Source organism: Pyrus communis, chromosome 11 (assembly GCF_041283825.1).
Source record: "Pyrus communis isolate YQ-2024b chromosome 11, ASM4128382v1, whole genome shotgun sequence".
Classification (NCBI taxonomy): domain Eukaryota; kingdom Viridiplantae; phylum Streptophyta; class Magnoliopsida; order Rosales; family Rosaceae; genus Pyrus; species Pyrus communis.
The window spans coordinates 2,266,201-2,288,777 of record NC_142575.1 but is presented as its reverse complement, the minus strand read 5'-3'; the positions used below and the strand labels follow the sequence as shown (position 1 = coordinate 2,288,777).

Here is a 22,577-nt window from a genome sequence, read left to right as displayed (position 1 = left end):
TTCGCGATGTTGCTTCCCCACAAGGCAGCCTTCACACACGTTCTGAGAAGCTTTGAGCTTTGGCAGCCTTTGACCATGTTCTTTTGTTGTAACAGCTTCAGACCACTCCAACTTAAATGTCCATATCGACGATGCCAGCGATCAGCTTGATCTGTGGTTGTCATGGAGAGACAACTTTGTTCATTTCCTGGGCAGCGAGCATGCAAGGCAAACATCCTGTTATATGTCATCTCAGTTTCGAGAATGAGACCTTTCTCAGGGTGAAAAATCTTACACTTTCCATGTTGCATGAGCACTGCAAGTCCTCTCTCTTGCAGTTGACCAATACTCAACAAGTTATTCTTTAATTCAGGAACAAAGAAAACGTCTGTGATCACATGCACGATCCCATGCACCTCCATTCGTACTTTTCCCTTTCCTTGCACACTGAGACTGAAGTTATTTCCCAGTTTGACTGACTCTCGAAAATTAGCATCTATTTCGACAAATGCTTCATTTCTGCCACACATGTGATTGCTACATCCTGAATCAAGAAACCAAATCTGCTCCGTTTCAGTTTCCTTGTCATCCACTAATGCCATTAGCAGCATTTCCTCACTTGTTTCTGCAAAGTGAGCATTGGAGTCCCTAGTCTTCTTAGGACATTCCCACTGAAAGTGTCCTAGTTCGTGACAATTGTAGCATTCTATGATAGATTTGTCGAACCCAAATCTACCCCTTCCTCTACCTCTTCCCCGATAGGAGCCACGGCCATCACTCCTTCCTCCTTGTTGGAAACCAGTGGTGATTTGGAGAGCTTGTTCATCCATCACATGTTGACCCATCCTTTGTTCATGCACAAGCAAACTGCTCTGAAGTTCATCAATGGATAGAGTATCCAAATCATTCGACTCCTCAATCGAACAGACCACATAATCGAATTTTGACGTCATAGACCTCAAAACTTTCTCAATGATCACTATATCCTCCATTCTTTCACCATGTACCCTCATCTTATTAGCTATAGTGAGTGTCCTCCCAAAATAATCATTGACGGTTTCTCCAGCCTTCATATGCAATACTTCGAACTCCTTTCGAAGTGCTTGCAACTGAGCTCGCTTCACACGTGCAGTCCCTTGGTACTTCTGCTTCAAAGAGTCCCATATGTCCTTTGCCGTGTCCTTCTTCAAGATCGTTTCAAGGATAGAACGATCAATGGCCTGAAACAGATAGTTCTTGGCCTTAAGATCTTTCAACTTCAGTTCCTCCTGTGCCTTCTTCTGTGAATCACTCGAGTCCGCTCCTCCTGCGACTGCAGTGATCCCTGTCTCCACCAGGTTCCAATACTCCTTGGAACGCAGAAAGTTTTCCATAAGCATGCTCCAGTGATCGTAGTGCCCGTCGAGCCTTGGAATGGCCGGTTGCACAAAACTGTTCTCGGACGTCATATTCTTGTTCTTTCACGTAAGCAACTGTGTTTGCTGGTTTTGGTCAGGCCCCTGTGATGGGGCTCTGATACCAGATGTTGAAACTGAACTAGGTTTACGTGAAGTTTGTATGAATATGAACAGAAAGTATTTTAGTCTTGAAAACTCAGAAGCATTCTTATTAAACTCAAAGACTTCAACCAGCTATTAAATAGCTTTACATCAATAAAGAAATAACAGCCCACGATAACAACAACCCTAGAATCGTGGTAAATGACTAATTCAAAACAGATAACAAACTTGTCCCTCAAGTATAGGAGGGTTATTAGCACATCCAGGGAATGAACCCTAGAAACAAGGAAACCTATCAGCTAGACTCTTTGACAACTTCAACAATATATTCTTAAATTAAAAATCTAGGAAAATAGTTACAAAAAGACAATAAGCCGTCCATTTATTGCCTTTTTATTAGTGTCTTTCGAGTTTTTTTTGTTTAATTTTTTTTTATTATTTATTTATTTTTAAATAAAGGTCTGTAACCCTTTCACTTTAGTGTATATCCCAGAAAATTTACGTTTTTGTGGATAAATTTGTTGAGAAAAAAATATACAGAGATCATAAGGGGCACTACTTGGCTAGGTTTACCAACCGATGACATCAATGTCCGATTGAAGCTTGCCGGGCAACTTTGCTTCAGAGACTCCATCGAAGCCATTGAAGCCGCCTACCATCTTTATCGCTTTCTCTCTGGTCTCCTTTCCCCCTCCTTTTTCTCGATCGAAACTCATTTCAAACCCCTCAATGGCTACAAGAAAATGGCACTCTTTATATACAAATTCCTTATTGTTTACTTTGTTAGCTTGTTAGGAGACAGACTGTTGCACTTCAAAATAAGGAAATGCTAGGTGTTTTGGCCTACTAACCATCTGCTGAAGTCTCTGCAGATTGTTAGTCAATTCATATAAAACCATGTATCTAAATTTGGAAAAAAGTTTTAATCTGACGAAAACCCTCTTAGTGTTAAGTACACTAGTTTTTTATTTTTATTTTTTATTTTTTTATTTTTTTTTAATTAGAGATATGTTAGGATTACATGTAGGTGAGGCTTTGAAAAAAACAACAAAATTTGGTTGTGTGAAATTATATTTCTGCCTCATATTTCTTATTTATGTTTTGTTTTAATTAAAGGGTTAAACTGTAATTTCATAGGATTTTGGTTGACAATGAGTGTTTTATTAATTAGTAGAGATTAATACCTCCTTGAGGTTTTTTGAATTTTCACAAAATTCTTTCAGATTTGAAACATTACACCAACATCCCTTCATATTTTAATACACTTTCACAAATACCCATTTGGTCGAAAATTTGTCTATAAAAAGACAAATTTACCCTTATACTTAATTACTCAATAAGTTAAAAACTTTTATAAATAATAAGAAAAAGAAAATCAATTAATGACACACCCCGACCTGGAATGTCCACTAAGACTCCGAATCGAGTTGTGTTGGTCGACACCTAGAAGGTGACAAAGCCATAAAGTGTAGTGATGTGGAAAATGTGAATAAATTTAAACCTGAATGTGCCTAAATATAAGAGTGCGCTGGTGAGCGGGAATGAACCCATTTCACACGTGACGTCAGAACATAAGTAAAGTACAGTAGAGTGGATTGAGAGTTATACCCTCAGAGATATCCACTTATACTGAGATTTTCCAAGAGTCCTCGTCGATAAGAAAGCTTCGCTGCTAAGACCTAGAGGAGCGAAAAATAAGGGTGAGAGGGCCTAAAAATAAAGTTTTATAAAAACCTTTTTGAAAACATCGTAACCCCTCGTCGTAAAACAAGTATAGTTTCTAAAATATAATTACTATGTATAGTATAAAAATACTTACCGTAGCCTGCAAAATCTCAAGAATTCATTATAGCACAATATCTCATAAATAAAAGCGTGACAACCATTATTTGAAATCTCAACAGTAGTATAATAAAATCAGATGCTCATCAATCTATTCTAGCACACAAGTCGAAATCGCCTAATGCAACTTGTACGATTGAACTGATGCTCATCAATCCATGCTAGCACAAGAGTCGGAGTCACCTAATACGACTTGTACGACATGACTGGGTGTAATCATAACATACGTTCTAGTCCTATAATCACATGAAGACTGACGCTATTCGTGGTCACCTACGAGTCGGAGTTGCCTAATGCAACCTGTACGACAGGACTGGCATACTTGGATCCAAGGTGAGCATATGGTGTGGATGTGAACATACACGCGAAAGACTGGCCCTGACCCTGGGTGAGCACTAACACCAAGGTGCAGCAATGATGAGCAGACTACATAAATACAAACATGCCACAGTGATTTGACAATTCTAGTCAATATGATACTATTCATGACCATAAATATAATTAAGGCATCCCCTTATAGTGAGCTTACTTGTGCATCCCATAGGATTATTTCATCATTTCCCAACAATAAGGCATTTCTTATAAACATAAGTTTAATCATGGCAATCACGTAGAGAATTTATTAATAATTGTATATATGGAAACTAACCAATATATATATAAATGAGGTGTTGTCCACAATGAGGGATTTATTCTTGAGATGGTCGGTCTCCTCACCCGTGTGCCCAATCTGTAAGAATCAGGAGGAATCAGTTATACATATGATTTTTTTTTTGTCCTTGGGTGGCACCAATTTGGTTTGGTGGTCTGCTCAGCCTTCAGATTATTGGTGGTGGAGCTTCTTCCTTTCTCAACTGGATCCGTGGAATGATTAATGTGGGCCTCCACCAACAGGATAGATTGAGGATCCTCTCAGTTATTGCTTTTTCTTGCTGGTACATCTGGAAGGTTAGGTGTAATTATGTCTTTAATGTTATGGTTGTTGTCCCTTCCTAGGTGGTGCATGTTATTTCTTTCTCTGTTGCTTCATTTTAGGAGGCAAAGGCTCCACGCTCCCAAATTGCTACATCTATCACTGCTTCTACCAGACCTGTTCCTCGTTGGTGTCCCCCTGTCGACCCCTACATCAAAATCAACGTGGATGCTAACTGGTCCCCAGTGGATGGTAGGGCTTGTTTGGCTGGGTGTTGCGTGATCATCAGGGCCAATTTGTGGCAGCTTAGAAGCTCGTTATTTTTGGCTCTATCCTTTCGCGAAGGCGATGACGATGCTTAAGGGGTGCGAGTTGGCAGCCAACCTTGCTATTGGTTGGGTTGTTGTGGAATTGAATTCTTTAAAGGTAGTCTTTTCTTTGAATAGGGATATCTCTAATGGTAGCTGGGAAGTGTTCCCTATATTTCAAAATATCTTAAGAGTGGGGACCTCTCTTCAGGGTTGTCGCTGTGGGTTCCAAGACGGGCCAACTAGACAACGGACCTTTTGGCATCGAGGAAGAACATGGAGATCTGCAATAAAAATTGGGTCAGACAACCCCCATCTTCATTGATTCACATTCTTAACAAGGATGGCCTTCATTGCCCTTCGTAAGTGTTGTGTGTTGTGGTGTGTTAGGACGACGCTTGGCCTTTGTGGCAGCGTCTCTTGGCTGTTGTCCCTCACATTGCCCTTCTTCTGTTTTGCTTTGCTTGTCCCCCCAGTGGACTTTCCTTGTATTGTTGGCTTTTTCCCTAGTTATGCATATTTCCAGTCTCTCAAAAAAAAAAAAAAAAAAAAACCCACTCACAAATCATGTCGTCGAGTGGAACCTACCTTGCAACGTCGAAAGTCATTGCGATGCGTTTTGCCTAGAAACAAAACCATTTAACATAACTATTTAACGTATTAACGTATACCGCATTTTTTGTACAAAGTACAACTATTAAAGAAACTATTTTAAAACGGTCGAATTTCGGAAAACGAAGGGTGGATTCGGGTTCGGCACTTCCAGGAACCTAAGGAGGGACCTCGGGTTCCTTATAGCACTGCTGCATGCGCCGCCTTAAGGTTGGTGTTGGCCGGAAAAATGGCTTGAAAGTGGTCAAATGGTCATGGTTTAAGTTTTCCAGAATTTAAGGTATTTCATCCCAACTTTGAAGGAAAATTTCTAGTTCGCTACCTAACCATTTTTAGTCTTCTACCTATATATTTGAAGCTCGTAATGAGGGGAACAGGATCATACCATCTTGAGGTCAAAACACGGTTGGAGCCGGTCGGAAAAGTGCTCCAAAAATGACTGGTCAGTTACCAAAAAACTGGGGAAAAAACCTCCCGGTGTGTGTTATGCAGCTCTGTATTTACAGAGATGATAGAGATAAGGTGAGTTTGAAAGAGAGGGGGAGTGAAATGATAGAGAGAGAAACGGAATGGGATGGCAGAAAAGAGAGAGAGAGATGAGAGACAGAGTTCAAAAAAAAGAGGGAGACACGGGATAAGTGGAGTGGAGAGTTGAGGTGCGAGACCCACGACCAGAAATATTACTAAAGAAATAAAATATCTCATAAAATTACTAAAATAATAATATAAAGTAATATAATAATTATGAGAAATATATAAAATGTAAAATAGTAATTATATGCAAAAGTATTTTTCGACTTTGTAGTTCCGTAAAACATCCACCGTAGTTCTGATTTCGGTTTGCGTGCACCTACGCGTTTGTATCGTCGAGTACTTTGAGAATAAGGTAAAATAGAAACTTGTACACGTCACGAAATGATGGTCAACAAAAGCCAACTATCTTGCTTCTAGGGCATTTTCGTCCTTTCACTCTTCTAAAATTAATAAAATCGTAAAAGTAGGGATGGGTTTTTTCAATTAAATATAACATTAAACATTAGGAAAAACAATGAAACATTGATAGAATCCTTCCATCATCTCTGAATATTTTGTCTTGACATTCAACTCTGCAAACAGATTGTTTGATCTATTTTCAATTGTAAGAATTCTTTTAAGAGAACAATTAAGATATTGTGACACGCCCGACCCTGATATTCTTCAAACACCAGGGTAGGCACGTGCTGGCCGACACCCGAAGGTGACGAAGCCATATTAGGATGCATGAGAACTAAAAACAATTAACCAACATAAATAAAACTTGTAAATTTAATTATAATGAATATGCAATTGTGGAACGTGTTTAGAGTATACAACTAATCCGAGACACTAAAAATGAATAATATAAAATTGAATGAACAAAAGGAAGGGTCTTACACCGAGAGGACTCGAAGATGTCGATGCGAGAGTGCCTTGACATCGGGATTGTACGTCTCGATTCTAAGTCTTGAGGGGGCACAAAACAAAACATGAGTGGACCAAGTTGATATATAAGTAGTACTAACATAGTTAATCTTTAATAACGTACTAACCCCCAAAGTTTATGAAAACTCATATAGCATAATAAGTAATAGGTTATCCGAAAACCCTAGCATGCCATGAAACCTTTTGTAAAACATATATCATATAGTGTGCTAAGTAGTGGTATTAGTATCACCCGAAGGCATATAGAACACTTCATTTAGAACATTTCATTTAGAACACTTCATTCGCCCGTAGGTTCCTACAGCAGCCTCTCCCCTTGCGAAGGCATATAAGTATTAATTGCCCATAGGCTTCTACACAGCACCCCCCCTCCCAGTGAAGGCATATATAAGTATCAATCGCCCGTAGGCTCTTACAGCACCTACCCGAAGACATATATAAGTATCAAAATTACAATATATATAACTATAATAAGGTAATTTAAAATACTTGTACTGAAAACCAAACCGAAAATGAAAGTGGGTCTCGCCCAAGCATACGTAACGTCATGTACTTCGAGAAATTTTTTTGGGTCAAGCCCTAACAATGACTACTCAGTAACATCTACCGTAGACGGGTCTACCTGCCCACTTGCTTAACAAACCCAACGAATAAGTTATCGATACAACAATCGGCCACCCGCGATATCGATCACACATTTGTTGTCTCGATAAGCAAGCAGTAATTTCCCAAGGGTGCACAATTTTCCATTTTTCCCCGCAACTTGAGAGTGTGCAAAGATCGTTCGATTCTTGCTTCGATCGCGCTGTCGTACCGTTCCATAACGCACCGATCAAATCTGCTAGAAGTGTTTCGACATCCACGCACTCATGAACAAAAAGGTCATGTAGTGAAGTAGTGGAAAGATGCGTTGAGACAAACACATATCGTTGGAAAAGAACTACTAGAGTACGATATGATGTTTATGAATTGTAGCAAGATAATATAAGATAACAACTCATTTTTGCACGAAGATAGTGATTGGTGATGCAATCCGCTGACCACCTGTACTACAACCTTCATCAAACTCTTACTAAGAGACGGCTCAAACCCCACCCCCACTTGGAACTCTTTTTGGTAAGTCTGGTAAACTTGTGAAAAGGATACGCTCCTAACGTTCCTGTTCGAATCGATATAAACTGGGCACACACTTCAGGCAAAGAGAAAACAAAGAGTCGATGGGCATTCTTTCTTGTTTAAAATTAAGAAAATAAGTCACTTAATACTACTATTTAGTGGTATTACTTTTCACTTGTGAGAGGTCTTAGATTCTATTCTCGCTAAAGGTAAATCTGAATCACATTATTATGGCTAGTCCACTGTGAAGCTTAGCTTATTCGTCCACTCCATTAGTGTAGATATCGTTTGTTTAAAAATAAATAAATAAATAAGAAAAGAAAGATACTACTAGAAACCCAAAATCAAATTGGTTTGCACATTTTTGTGGTGCAAAGCATATCTAGTAATCACAGTAGGCTCACCATTCAGGGCTGCTGATGGTTTCAGCCGATCTATCAGCCTCATATCTTTTGGACACCGTTAAGGTTATGCAAGTGGATGTCTGTTTCTATGATGACTAGTTTTTCCTAGTTTGTATCGACTTCACTGTACTTATAGTTTTTTATTAGAGCCTTTTTGGCTCTCCCCTTGACCTTTGTACCTACTTTGCCTGCGTTGGGTTTAACCTTTCGGGGGTTTTTTTTTTAGTTTTTTTTTTATTTTTGGTGCCAATTGGAATTGAAAATAAATCTCACCCCTATTTTTAACAGACCTTTAGAGCACTTCCACCGGAAGCAAAAAAGGCCTGCACCCAATGGAAAAAATAGGCTGAGACTTAACCAATCCACTCCAGCTCGTGGAATAGACTGGCACCCAGCCCAAGCCAGTCCACAGGCCGGCCTAAAATCGATAGAGGAAGGAGGCGGCTCATCTGACGCCATGCTAACGTCATGGCTATCGTCTCTCTCATCTGGAACCCCATCCAACGCCTGGAACCCCATCCCGATCCCTGGAACCCCATCAACCCCCTTCCCCTGATAAATCCATATATTCAACATCATGTCCCCCTACCAAATCGTGATCTTCTTGCAACTGGAAATTTTTTTCCGTTTTGTATATTTTGGATGAATTTTTGAATATGTAGGTGTTGATTTTTGGGGGTTTAAAGTGTGCGCAGGTCCAGGATGGTGGGTGTCCATATTCAGAGTAGGGTAGGTTCAACGGCGTGGTGTACAAGGAGAAGAAAAAAGTGGGAAAAGTGGGAAGAACAAGAAGAAGAAGAAGACGGGAGTCAGAGAGAATAAGAAGAAGGAAGTCAAAGAGAAGAAGTCAGAAATTAAAAAACAAAATTATTATTTTATAATAAAAATTAATAATATTTTATTAAAATTGACTAGGCTATTTTTTGTTAGGCGTGGAGATACTTTGGCCTATTACTGTTCACTGGGGTCTATTATTGTTCATTTGAGTGGATAATGCCATGAAGGAGTTCGAGCCAAAGGTGTGGGTATCTGTGTCTGATGACTTCGATGTTGTGCGAGTGACAAAGGCAATTCTTGAATCAATCACATCCCGACCCGTTGAAGTCGAGGAGTTCAGTAAAATGCAGCATGATTTGAGTGAGCAGTTAAGAGGAAAAAAGTTTTTAATCGTTTTAGATGATATTTGGAACAAAGGTGACTATGATCTATACGATCTATGGACAAGACTTCAATCCCCTTTTGGCGTCGGAGCTGGAGGAAGTAAGATACTTGTGACAACCCGTGATGTGAATGTTGCAAAGTTTATGGGAGCCGCTGGAGTCCATAATTTGGAGTGCATGGGAGATGATGATTGTTTGGAAATATTTGAGCGACATGCATTCGGGGAACTTAATGATGGAAAACTAGTAAATTATGAGTTAATTCGAAGAAAAATTGTCTAAAAATGTCGTGGATTACCATTAGCTGCAAGGACTCTCGGTGGCCTTTTACGTTGCAAAGAAAAAGATGAGTGGGAAGAAATATTGAACAACAAATTGTGGAATATAGCAGATAAGAGTGGCATTATCCCCGTACTAAAATTGAGCTATCACTATCTTCCATCAAATTTGAAGAGGTGTTTTGCCTATTGCTCAATACTTCCAAACGACTATGAATTTAGGGAGAAGCAACTCGTCCTTTTGTGGATGGCAGAGGGTTTGATTCAACAAAAACCTGAAGACAATAAACAAATGGAGGATTTGGGCCGCGACTACTTTTGAGAGCTATTATCAAGGTCGTTGTTTCAAGAATCAAGCAAAAACAATTCACGATTTGTAATACATGACCTTGTTAATGATTTAGCACAATGGGCAGCAGGAGAAATATGTTCTAGGTTGGAAGATAAGCAAGGTGATAACTTGCAACGCACTTGTTTTCGAAGGGCTCGCCATTCGTCTTTCATTGCTGGTCAATTTGATGGAGTCATGAGATTTGAGGACTTTCGTAAAGTTGAACATCTGCAAACATTCCTGCCACTTTCGCTTTCAGATTCCAGGTGGTGGAGTAAATATTTGTCTCATAAGGTTATTTTTGAGTTACTACCACAGTTGCAATACTTACGAGTGCTCTCTTTGAATGGCTACAAAATAACTGAGCTGCCAAACTCAATCGGTGATTTGAGGTTGTTACAGTATCTTGACCTTTCCTACACAGATATAACCAGTTTGCCTGACTCAACAAGCACTCTTTACAGCTTGCAAACATTAATATTGGAAGGTTGTTCTAAATTGAAGTCATTGCCTGCGAACATGAGTAATCTAATTAATTTGCGCTATCTAAACAACTCGGATGCATATTCGTTGGGAGGAATGCCTCCACAACTGGGTAGATTGGTGAATCTCCAATCATTGTCTAATTTTGTGGTCAGTGGTGGCAGTGATGGATCAAGGATAAGGGAGATAGAGTTCATATTGCATCTCCGTGGGACATTGTGCATCTCAAGATTGGAGAATGTGATTGATGTCGAGGATGCTCGGAGGGCCAACTTAAAATGCAAGGAGAGGCTTGATTCGTTGGTCCTAGAATGGTCTCATTCAAGCGACACAAGAGAAATGGAATCTGTTGTGCTTGACATGTTACAGCCTCATTCAAAGCTCAAGGAGCTCACCATCAAGAGTTATGCCAGAAAGGAATTTTCATCGTGGGTTGCAGTTTCTTTGTTCTCTAATATGGTGATTGTGCGGTTAGAGGAGTGTAACAATTGTTTATCGTTGCCACCTCTCGGACAATTGCCTCATCTCAAAGAACTTTATATTAGAGGAATGAATGCAGTGGAAAGTGTTGGTGCTGAGTTTTATGGAAAGTGCATCTCGCCTTTTCCGCTATTAGAGACTCTTGAGTTTATGGATATGCAGCATTGGAAGGAATGGCTTCCTTTCCAACTAGATCATGGAAGTGGTGTTTTCCCTTGCCTGAAAACGCTCTTCATAAAAAAATGTTCAAAACTGGAGGGTAGGTTGCCGGAGAACCTCAATTCTTTAGTAAAGCTTGGAATTGTTAAATGTGAACAATTAGTGGTTTCAATTGCCAACTACAACCAACTTCGTGAGTTAAACATTGACTGTTGTAAAGTGTTGGTGCATACAGCTGCTAAGGTTGAGTTTGAGTTGTTAGAGTCTTTATGCCTTTCAAACATTTCAGAGCTGATGTCTCTGCAAACAGGGGAATTGTTCCAAAATGGATTAACCAAGGTTAAAGATTTGAAGATTAATGGATGTGAGGAGCTGATGTCTTCATTGAAGAATGAGGGTAGATTATTGCAGCAGTTGACTTCTCTTGGCCGTTTGGAAATTGAAGACAACTCTCTTCTAGTTGAAGAATTGGGAAAAGAAGCAGAGGAGTTGCTGCAATTGCAAATACTGGAGTGCAAGCTTGAATGTCTGGAGTTAAAGAAGTGCGACAATCTTTTGAAGCTACCAAAAGGGTTAAATCAGTTGTCGTCTCTTCAAGAGCTTTGCATACACAAATGTCCACGTCTAGTTTCTCTTCCGGATGTTAGTCTGCCACCTTCTCTTAAAGACATCAAGATTACAGAGTGCCATTCATTGATATATTTGGCAAAATTCCAGATTCCCCAAAATCTCAGAAGAATACAGATACGAGACTGTAAAAGTTTGAAATCACTAGTAGATGAGGAGGTTGTTGGTTCTTCTCCGTTGTCTTCTTCTCACATTTGTCTTGAGTACTTGAAAATCCAGGAATGTCAATCTCTGACGTCGTTATCATTGAGCGGCCAGCTTCTTAGGACGCTTAAACACCTTGAGATATACGATTGTTTACAGCTGGAGTTAATCGAAGAGGAAGGGTTATCCCGCTACAACACTAATCACTGTCTTAAATATATAAAGATCTGGAAGTGCCAAAATCTGAAATACTTACCCAATGGCTTATGCCACCTCATCAATCTTCAGACGTTGGATATTTATTACTGTGGAAGTCTTGTTTCTATCCCCAGACTGAGTGGGGGGAGAAGAGCCTCCAACTTGAGAAAGATCAAGATAACCGATTGCGACAAATTGGAGGTGTTACCCGAAGCCATTCACAGTCTCAACTCTCTTGAGGAATTGACCATCGACTACCGTGAAGGTTTGAGTTGCTTCTTTCCCGCCAACCTCACATCACTTACAATTTCGAAGGTCAAGAGCTGTAAGTCATTGTGGGGGTTGGAGTGGGGATTGCGCAGACTCACCTCTCTTAGAAAATTGTGGATCTACGGCAATGACCCAAATATGGTATCGTTTCCACCCGACGTGGTCCACACGGAGACGCTTCTCCCCAAATCTCTCACTGAACTATTAATTTGTGGTTTCCCGAATTTGATGAAACTTAGCAAGGGCTTTCAATCCCTAACGTCTCTTCAATCTCTGCATCTCTCCAGTTGTCCACAGCTAGCATCCATTCCAAAAGAGGGTCTTTCTCCTTCACTTACACAACTTCTCATCTCTGGGTGTGTTGTGCTAAAAGAGAGATGCGAACGAGGAAAAGGACGCTACTGGCACAAAATATCCCACATCCCTTACATAGCGTAGAGAGATTTTAAGATGATGTGAAGCTGATGGTCGATTCGATCCCAGTCTCCAGGTCCAGGTATCATCTTCTCAATAGTATAATTAAAGTAATCCACAATATTCCTCAAGTTGGTAAAATGTTTAAAGTTTTTTTTATTTGTGTCCTCAAGATTTTGGGGTTTCAGGAGTGACTGTTTGGGAGGCATTCATTTGGGATTTGGCTGACAAACTACAGTAGGGCTGGTTTTGTGTTTGCATTGAGAGCAATTCTTTGAAGACAACCATGCCTGTTTCTAGGCCAAGGTTTCTTCTCCCGCGCTGCTCGCAACTCTAGTGTATGAGCTCGCCGGATTTGTAATATAACTGTGGTACTCTTTTCTAAGTTGGAGTTTTTCCCACTGGGTATTCTCCGATCAAGATTTTAATGAGGCCACTTAAACCTAAACTTTTGTAATTCTTCCCTATGATGGATGTTTATGGGATCACCGTTTTCCTATCCCAGTTTATTTTATTTTAGCAATTTGTGACTTGTGAGCGAATAGTGCATTTAATTTAATGTGTCGAGAATTAGGCAATTAACAAGAGGAAAGGGGCTTATTGCTCAAGTGGGTAAAAGAGTGTTTTTACTCTTGCACCTCAGGTTTTATTCTCGAATACCCCTTCCGCATTGTTACTTGTATAAGAAATAATAATAGTAAAAAATAGATCATTCTCTTGCTTCCATCTCTTTCCCTGATTACCTCCCTGCTAATGACTTGCGGAATTGGGCGAGAATGGATCATATAGTTGTCCTCCTCCTCCAAGATCAGATGCCGACTTTCCAGAGGCAAATGTGAGACTCTTGCTGAACTGTTGATTAGGAGCCCGTGGGATCTCGTGTCGAGTTGAGTGAGTAGGAGAGTTTTGTTGAATTTGAATATGATTCCTTGGCCTGGGAGGCAGAGGACTGGGAAAATTGGCAATTTGGTGAGGTGGATTGAAGTTATCCGGTCTCATTGTATACCATGAAAAAAAAGAGTGAGATTCTACTATAAAAACAATTAGCAGTATGGGAGTAAACCAACTGACTTATAAGCTCAGGCAATGCCTCTCCTCCAATTGATATGGGATTTGTTCTCAACATAGCGCCCGAGGTTAAGCAATACCTTGATGAAGTTTTACTGTTATCATCGCCAGCCAACAACAATCCGAAGTTAAGCAATACCTTGATGAAGTTTTACTGTTATCATCGCCAGCCAACAACAATAAAAAGAAAGCAGCTAGAAGGAGACATTCGAGATGATCCCACGTTCTCTTCCTTCACCTAGAGAAATTACCCAGAAGCTTGTTGGCGAAAGTTGAATAAAAAATAGAACATGTCTCCAAGAATTTGGCACGCTGCTGCTGCTCCATCCTTCAAAGAATAAAACTCCAGAAAAAGGTGTACGGTCCTCCAGATTAGTTGGCCTTGTCGTCAAAACTCAAAATTAAGGTTAGCTAAATGCCAATTAGCTGATAACAGGTGGGAAACTCATACAAAGTCACATAAAATGGTGCGTTACAATGCATGTGTCAGTTAGCAAATAGCTGACACACATTAGCTATCAAATTCCAAATTTCAAAATTCTCAGTTAGCAAATAGCTGATACAAAATACCCATCAAATTCCAAAGTTCAAAATTCTCAAATGGTACGAAGCCACACAAATTAAATTCCAAATTCATTTTCGAACTACGTCAGTTTGATCCCGCGCTAAGAGTGCGTAGGCAATCTAGAGACTCAATTTAGATGCAATTTCCCTACAAAGTCAAAATCGAATCCCTAGTTCAGCCAAGTTCACTCAAATAAATCCAGAGCATTCAAAAAAACCAAATACCAAATCTTTCTTTTTCAGTGGGTCATTCACTCATTGAAAATCCCGAACCAATTCATCCATTAACTACGCCGGTTTGATCTCGCCAATGGTACATAGGTAATCTAGTACCATACTACAGATACAATCACAAAAACAAAATACCAAATCAAATCCCTGGTGTATATAAACCAAATTCACTCCAACACATCCAAATTGTTCAAATAAACCAGATACCAAATCTTTTTTTTTCTTTGGTGGATGTTTGCTCACTAAAAATCTCAAATCAAAACATCTGAGGACTACGAGTGACTTAATCTCTCCAAAAAGGGTACATGGACAATCTAGGGCTCAACCTAAGGGTCCACAGCTGGAGTTATAGCATAGGACAAGTTCTTCCGCGACAATACTAATAACTGTCTTGAATATATTAGGATCTAGAAGTGCCAAAATCTGAAATCCTTACCAGATGGCTTATGCCATCTCATCAATCTTCAAACGTTGGATATATATCACTGTGGAAGTTTTGTTTCCATCCCAAGACTGAGTGGGGGGAGAAGAGCCTCCAACTTGAGAGAGGTCGAGATCACTGATTGTGACAAATTGAAGGCGTTGCCCAAAAACATGCACAATCTCAACTCTTTTGAGGAATTGATGATTGACTACTGTGACGGTTTGAGTTGCTCCTTTCCCCCCAAACTCACATCACTTACAATTTGGAAGGTCAAGAGCTGTAAGTCATTCTGGGAGTCGGAGTGGGGATTGCACAAACTCACCTCTCTTAGAAAGTTGTGGATCTACGGCAATGATCCGGATACGGTGTCGTTTCCACCCGACATGGTCTACATAGAGATGCTCCTCCCCAAATCTCTCACTGATCTCCGAATACATGGCTTCCCGAATCTGAAGAAACTGAGCAGCAAGGGATTCAATTCCTCACTTCCCTTCAATCTCTAAGCCTTTTCAAATGTCCAAAGCTGGCATCCATTCCAGAGGGAGTGTCTACCTACTTCAGTGAAAATATCCATTCCAGAGGAGTAACTTCACTTAGGCAACTTTGGATCCATGGGTGTCCTGTGCTAAAGAGAGATGCCAAAATATCCCACATCCCTTACATAGACATAGTTGGGAAAAGGATTTGAAGCTGATGGTTTATTCGATCCAATTCTCCAGGTCCAGGTATCATCTTCTCAAGGAATGTTTTATTATTATTAATCATCTTTATTCTCGTAATCAAAGTAATCCACAATATTTCTCAAGTTGTTAAAATGTTTTAAAGATTTTGGGGTTTCAGGAGGCCTTCGTTAATTTGGCTGACACAGTTGGGCTGGTTCTTTCTGCTGAGAGTTGTCCCACGTTAGTGAGGGGCAAGATTTGTTATGTGCTTCTATGATTTTGGATTATTTTTCATATTGCCAATTGGTTTTATGGTGGAACCTCAATTTCATCATGGTATAAGAGCAAGATTGTCTACATGTGAAACTCAACGGCCACACATGCTCCACGTCATCCAGTTGTTGTCCACGTGTAGGCTTGAAAATCCGCCACATGTGCGGGGGCGTGTTGAGAGTTGTCCCACGTTGGTGAGGGACAAGATTTGCTATGTACTTATATGGTCTTGAGTTACTTCTCATATTACCAATTGGTTTTATGATGAAACCTCAATTTCATCACTTTCTTGCTTTGAGAGCAATTCTTTGAAGACAATCTTTCTAGGCCAAGGTTTACTTCTCCCGCTTTTCTTGCAAATCCTGAGAATAATCCCACATACTTTAAACTCATGCAAGGTTCGTCCTCCCATCACTGTGGGATTTAGGACTTCAAAACGACTCGTACTGTAGCTGCGAAGTTGTGATCTTGTCGGAAGTCTATGAAGATTTTCAATCCTTGAGGAATTTGTACCTTTCTCTTCGCTAGGAGATGAAAGGACATCGCTTGTACTAGGCATTATGCCTTACACAGATATTTTAATTGTTACAACATGTTTGACGTCGCAATTTAATCAGTTCTGGAAAAAACATTTTACCATAACAGTGTGTGATCCGCTGCTCTTTGATATTTTTGTGCAAATTGTTGAGTGCATCATCTGTTCTAAGTGCCCTGGCACCACCAACATTGCTCTTCTTGACTGAATCTTATGTCTTTTCATGTGAAGCTTTACACTTCTATAGGTCAAGAAAAACATGCATATCCCGGTATCATAGCTATAATATCTGCCTCTCATCGTCTGACTCTTTTATGTCTTTGTTTCATGTAAAGTTTTCCTCCGTTCAGAACTTTTAAGCTGTAGGCCCTCAAAAGAGTGGATAGCAAACTATGGAAGCATAAAGCATCTCCAAACTTGTCATGCCAAGCAACTTATTATTTTCCAATTTTCAAATTTTATCAGGTCGAGCTTGTTTCAATTTTCAAATTTAAACATTATTTTCAATTTTCAAATTTTATTAGCTTCTCCGTCTGAATCTTCTTCTCCGACTGATTCAATTTACCGATTTCTAACCATAATCCCTCTTTCTCAAATCCTAATTTTTCTTCCAGTTCGTATGCCTCTCTTACAATCCAAAACATTGGAAGCAAAGCATGGTACTGATCAAACTTAAGCGTGCTAATTACCTTCCATGGCATGCTCTCTTCATTCCAATTTTCAGGCGTTACAAACTTCTTGGAATCATCGATAGATCTGACCCATGTCATGCACCTCTTCTACTTGATCACTCTCTCAATTCACGTTTGAGGTGTGGTACGAAAAATATCAAAATCTCTTGATATGGTTGAATTCTTCTCTCTCTGAAGAAATTATTCCCTTCATTGTTGGAGCTTCAGTGTCTGCTAGTGACCTAATTGCAGCCACTCTTTATGGATAGTCTTATGGATTTGAATCCTTTTGTTGATTTAGTCATGCTTCGTCTCTCATCTACCTCTCTCAATAAATTGCATTTGCATGGTCTTTTACTCACCAAGGAACTCTTTATGGCTCGTCAAAAGCAAGCAGTCTCTTCATCTGCAACTGAGCATTCTCATGCATTCTTTGTGCAGTCTCAGGCACCATTGCTTCCTATGCTATCTCCACTAGTCCTTGCTGCCCAGACTCAGCCTCTTCAGCACTCGTTTCGATATAATTCCAATCGTGGCGGAAATAATAATCGTTTCAACCGAAATAAGATGCGGTTAAAATTTATTTTAAATTTTGTATTTAAAATTAAATATAAACAGTACCTAAAAAAATTAACTACACGATATATGATGAACAGACACGATTAATTGATCATCAATATCCTACCAGAAAATCCGGAGAGGATCCTTGTTCGTTTCAACCGTCACTAGAGAAGCTCTTGAGGCCTTACAATAAGGCCGGCCCATGGCAATTATGAAAGGCCCATTTGCATCATCTCATGTCCCCCCTCTCTGCTAAACCCTGAACTCCAAACTTTGCATACTGTTGATCTCACTAAACCCCAAAAACCCTAAATTTAACAGTCATAGAGAACGAAGAGAGGGTGGAGGGAGGAGAGAGAGAGAGAGAGAGAGATTGAAAGTGGCCGGTGAAGGTGAAGGAAGAAATGATGTCGTCCAGTACCGAAGATACGACGTCGAGTTCAGAGTCCGAAGCAGCAGACTCTGCGAAGGCGAACTCCACGCTGGAGTTCATAGAGAAGCTCTCAGATGTGCCAATGGGGCGGCTGCCCCCAAATATCGAATTCCAGAGGACACGTGTCGAGTGCAAGGCTGATGCTCCCATTCATGTAACAAGTTTTTCATCCCTTTTTTTGCATTTTTCAATTTTTGTTTTCTGAAATGAGAAATCTGTACGTGCCCATGATTTTGTTTCTGCCCTCTTTTTTTCGTTTTCGGAGTTTTGCTTTTAGTTTTGATAAATTTTGACCGTTCTGAGTAGAAATTTGGGTTCTTTTGGATGTTGGTTTTTGTTGATGGTCATGTTAGGTTGCTAAGAAAATGTGGGAAAGTGAATTTCTTTTTTGTTTTCGGAGTTTTTCTCTAATTGGGTTACCAGAAAACATAAGCTAGACCCGTGTTTATGCATAGATGTAAATTTTTCGAAGAAGAAAATAATTCTTTTTTAGCAAGATTGTTTCTTTGAAAAAATTGTGGAAGTGGCGAGACCGAAGTGAGCAATCTGCCTAAGTGGCATAGACCTGCATATGTAGATATTAGCTATAAGTCTGTTTCATTTTTCTCAATGTGAGAGTGAGGAAATGCATTGATGAGTTTTTAGTGTTCTTATTTCTTACTGTTTTAACTTTTGGTGTTTACAGACTGATACTTTTCAGTATAATGGTGCTTATGCATCAATGAGAGTCGATAATAACTTATTGGATAGCTTCTGTGACAACTTTAAAGTTGAAGTTATTAATCTTACGGAGGACGAAATGGAGTTTGATATGATTGGCATTGATCCAGCACTTGCCAACGCATTCCGGAGAATCCTCATAGCTGAGGTTTGATTAAATTCATGAATACTTGAGTATACTTGATTAAATTATGCTTTGTCAGTGGTTAATATTGTATGGAGTTCAAATATAAGTTCTATATTAAGAATACCATTTTCATGGGCCCAAGTGTCATCTTCTTTGTATTGACATAGTGATTCCTGCTTAAGCATCATGCATGAGCTATCAAGAAAATGAATTTGTATCCGTATACTTCAGCGTTTTGTTTTCAACTTGTTACTTCTATAAGGTTGAATGGTTGCATGGTTAATTTCTCATGTTTACGTAACAAGTTTGCATCATTGTTTCCAAGAACAAAACTTGTGTAAATGAGTTACTTTATAATGTACATCAACGGGAGGGAGAAGTTTTATGCTATTCAATCCCCCCCTCCTAAATATTTTTCCCGCTTTAAAATGTACATAAGATGGAAGTTTGTATGTACTTCTCTTGTTTCCTTGGATTAAGGCTAGGTGTGTTTATGAGAGTTCCTATTCAGTTGGCACTATGTATTACCAACGGTGATCTAAACTTGTTTTATTATACAAGTGCAGGTTCCCACAATGGCTATTGAAAAAGTTCTTATTGCAGACAATACATCAGTAATCCAAGATGAAGTACTTGCCCACAGGTTGGGTCTCATTCCGATCAAGGTTGACCCCAGATCATTTGAATTTACAGGTACTATGGTTTGGTATTTCCATTCTTTTATATAAACCAAATTCATATTTTGTTTATTTCCTATACATATTTGAGTCACTGAGTTCTTTCCTGTCATGTTTTACTTTGTAGGAAATAATACACCAGATCAGAAGAATACCATTGTTTTTAAGCTCCATGTACAATGTAAACGAGGGGGGCAGCGTATTTCAGGTATAGTACTGTGTCTTAGATTATCAGTAAGTTTTATAGATCTATCTTTCTTCAAGGCTATTGGTGGGAATTTTTATATTGGTTATGATGACTTTGCAACCTTTTATGCAGTAAAGTCAAAAGAATTGATTTGGTTGCCAAATGGGAGTGAGTTTCCATTGGAATCACAAGATACCAAGTCAGAGTCGTCATCAAAACAAAAAACATATACATCATTTACTTGCAGTCAGGATTCCTTGCCAGAATTTTCCGACAATCCAATTGCCCCCACGAGTGGAGATATTATAATTGCTAGACTAGGCCCTGGTCAGGTAAACACGCTATTTGTTTTGTATAGTTATGGTCATTGCTCAGAAATCATAGATTGCATTTTTCACTCTGCAACTTAAGCACATTCCTAAATTTTGTGGAGCAATCGTCTTCAAATAGTGTTTCGTTATGCAGCATTGTACCCAACTACTATCTTATCAGTTTCAGTATTTATTCTATCTAGTAGTCAATAATGTTTACTGTTCTTGTGAATTTACTTTTAAGTGACGTTAGTTTACGACTTTTTAGGTAATTGAACTGGAAGCACATGCTGTTAAGGGCATTGGTAAAACACATGCAAAATGGTCTCCAGTTGCCCCCGTTTGGTATAGGATGCTTCCTGAGGTAAGGGGATGTTGTTTCAGTGATTCTGAAAACACTCTGAAGTTTATGTCAAAGTAATCATAAAAAGATTTGGATTGCTTATTAGGTTATAATATCGCAAGATATTGAAGATGAGATGGCTGAGAAACTTGTGGCAACTTGCCCAGTTAAAGTATTCGATGTTGAAGATATTGGCAACGGTTAGTGATTATCCTTTTATGGCGAAAAAATGAAACAATCATGTGGGTTTGTCCCAATATTTGGATTTTAAAAAATGTTGTTATATCTGCACTTGCTTAGTTACAGTTTGCCTTGTTTTGTCAATTCTGGAGCGGCTTTGATTGATAATTTGACTGGTTAGCAGGCAAGAAAAGGGCAACTGTAGCCAGGCCACGAGCTTGCACACTGTGCAGGGAGTGCATCAGAGAAGGGAAGGGTTGGGAGAATTCTATATCTCTGCAGCGTAAGAAGGATCATTTCATTTGTAAGTGATTTCTTCTGTGTTTGGAACTATAAATTTCTCTTGCTTTCTCATTGCTGACGGTGTCCTAGAATTGTAGCTTTAGTCCTCATGACACAACTGTATAAATTTCAGTTTGAAATCACTTACTCGGGTTTCAGAACGTCTGAATTCAGTTTGAAATATCTGGTAAGCTCAGACTTCGATCATTGTCAGTTACAAGCTTACCAGCTATCTTCAATGTAGATGCTTACGCGTAAGGTTTATATAGGAACAATAAGTTTTAATATAGCAACAAATTCTTTCACCGAATGTTTTTTAGAGTTCTAACGCTCTCTCGCTCTCTGATTTGCACAGTTAAAATTGAATCGACTGGGGTATTGCCTCCCGAAGTCTTATTTACTGAAGCTGTGAAGATTCTAGAAGACAAGTGTGATCGTGTTATTTCTGATCTTTCTTGAAACTCTGGTTTTTGTGTAGAAAGAAAATGAGGCTAGAAAGAACAGTGAAACATCTAGTTTTGATAGCGTATATGTTTATTGAGATCATGAATCCACATCCCAGTGTGAAGCGAAATTCTTAATTTGCGGTAAGAGCGGCATTTTTCTTCGTGTATGTGTTTTGGTTTGCCCATCAAAGTATTCTACGGCTGCGGGAAATGATTTCTACACACTGTTTTTTCCTTATGCGCACTTTTGTTAATATATAGCCCTTGATTCTCCTTTTTTTAATTCGATCCGAAGGCTAGAATTCAGTTCTCTATGGCCCTCCCATATGATGATGCGACTTTCCTCATAGCGCAATAAATCAAACTTTTTGACCTAACCTAATTGTAAACCATTTCCTTCCCCAAGACTCACCAATTAGATTAATTCTAAGGGGTTTTTGGTGTACAATTATAGGAGAACACTATTTGGGTTTTTACAAGTAAGGATCTACTCCCTAAACTATTGTCCGACACAAAACATCTCGTTGCAAAAGTTGTTTACACATAATGTCAAATTCTGCGCGTGTACCGGTCATATATATCATATCTGATCATATTTGCAGTTAGATGGTCCGTATATCAAGGGCACGTTTGGAAGTGCTTTTAAAATGACTAAAAGTGTTCTGGTGAAAATGGCTTTGGAACCAATCCTTAGTAAAAATACAAGTGAATCCTGAAAAACACTTGAAGTGCTTCTTGCAGAAAGCACTTCAAGTCCTTTTGGAACCAAAAAATATTTTCTATAAAAATATTTTCAGTTATTTTAAAAACACTTTCAAACAAATCCTAAATAAATCCACGTACCATAGCCTGAGTCCCAAATTCTGATTAGTAATGATTCCATGCATACAAGAGATTATGAAAAACTCGATTTATCTTACATATGAAGTTTGGGGGGAGGATGATTGTCGCAATAAGTGGACATGTTTGTGAAAGGATGTGAAAAGAGGTGAAGCATCAAATCTTTTGTGGAAACATAAAACGTTAGATGTTGGGTGTTGGGTATGTTTCGTAAGACATTGCCAGATAGTTTGCTGTTGGAGAGCACGAGAAGCCACTCTTTGTTCCGTCTTCAACTGTTTGCATTAATTACTTGTTTCTTTTCTCCAATCCAGATTCTCTCTAGATCTTGTAGTCTTGAGACGACAAACCGAGTAATCTAAAC

The 22,577-nt window shown here is 39.2% G+C and overlaps 3 protein-coding genes and 1 pseudogene across 6 annotated transcripts; all 4 read left to right on the top strand.

Annotated features, from left to right (window-relative positions):
- Positions 1-9,129: 9,129 nt before the first annotated feature.
- Positions 9,130-13,208, top strand: LOC137741368 (putative disease resistance protein At3g14460). Its single transcript, XM_088678944.1, has 2 exons — positions 9,130-12,760; positions 12,852-13,208. Exon 1 carries the CDS (start codon positions 10,099-10,101, stop codon positions 12,700-12,702), a length of 2,604 nt encoding a protein of 867 aa, XP_088535070.1. The 5' UTR covers positions 9,130-10,098; the 3' UTR covers positions 12,703-12,760; positions 12,852-13,208.
- On the top strand, positions 9,133-9,576 carry LOC148692661 (putative disease resistance RPP13-like protein 1). Its single transcript, XM_088679526.1, has one exon. The coding sequence runs from the start codon at positions 9,133-9,135 to the stop codon at positions 9,574-9,576; it is 444 nt and encodes a 147-aa protein (XP_088535652.1).
- Positions 13,209-13,784: 576 nt separating the features above from the next.
- LOC137743225 (uncharacterized) lies at positions 13,785-15,800 on the top strand (annotated as a pseudogene).
- Positions 15,801-17,888: 2,088 nt separating this feature from the next.
- Positions 17,889-21,534, top strand: LOC137743569 (uncharacterized). Of its 4 annotated transcripts, none has more exons than XM_068483492.2 (10): positions 17,889-18,254; positions 18,786-18,968; positions 19,514-19,640; positions 19,752-19,832; positions 19,944-20,143; positions 20,391-20,486; positions 20,572-20,665; positions 20,830-20,949; positions 21,061-21,114; positions 21,283-21,534. In XM_068483492.2, exons 1-9 carry the CDS (start codon positions 18,072-18,074, stop codon positions 21,063-21,065), a joined length of 1,089 nt encoding a protein of 362 aa, XP_068339593.2. In that variant the 5' UTR covers positions 17,889-18,071; the 3' UTR covers positions 21,066-21,114; positions 21,283-21,534. The 4 variants fall into 4 exon arrangements, with proteins under 4 accessions (XP_068339593.2, XP_068339592.2, XP_068339591.2 ...); XM_088678906.1 differs by having other exon boundaries at positions 17,947-18,254; positions 20,827-20,949; XM_068483491.2 differs by lacking the exon at positions 21,061-21,114.
- Positions 21,535-22,577: the final 1,043 nt, after the last annotated feature.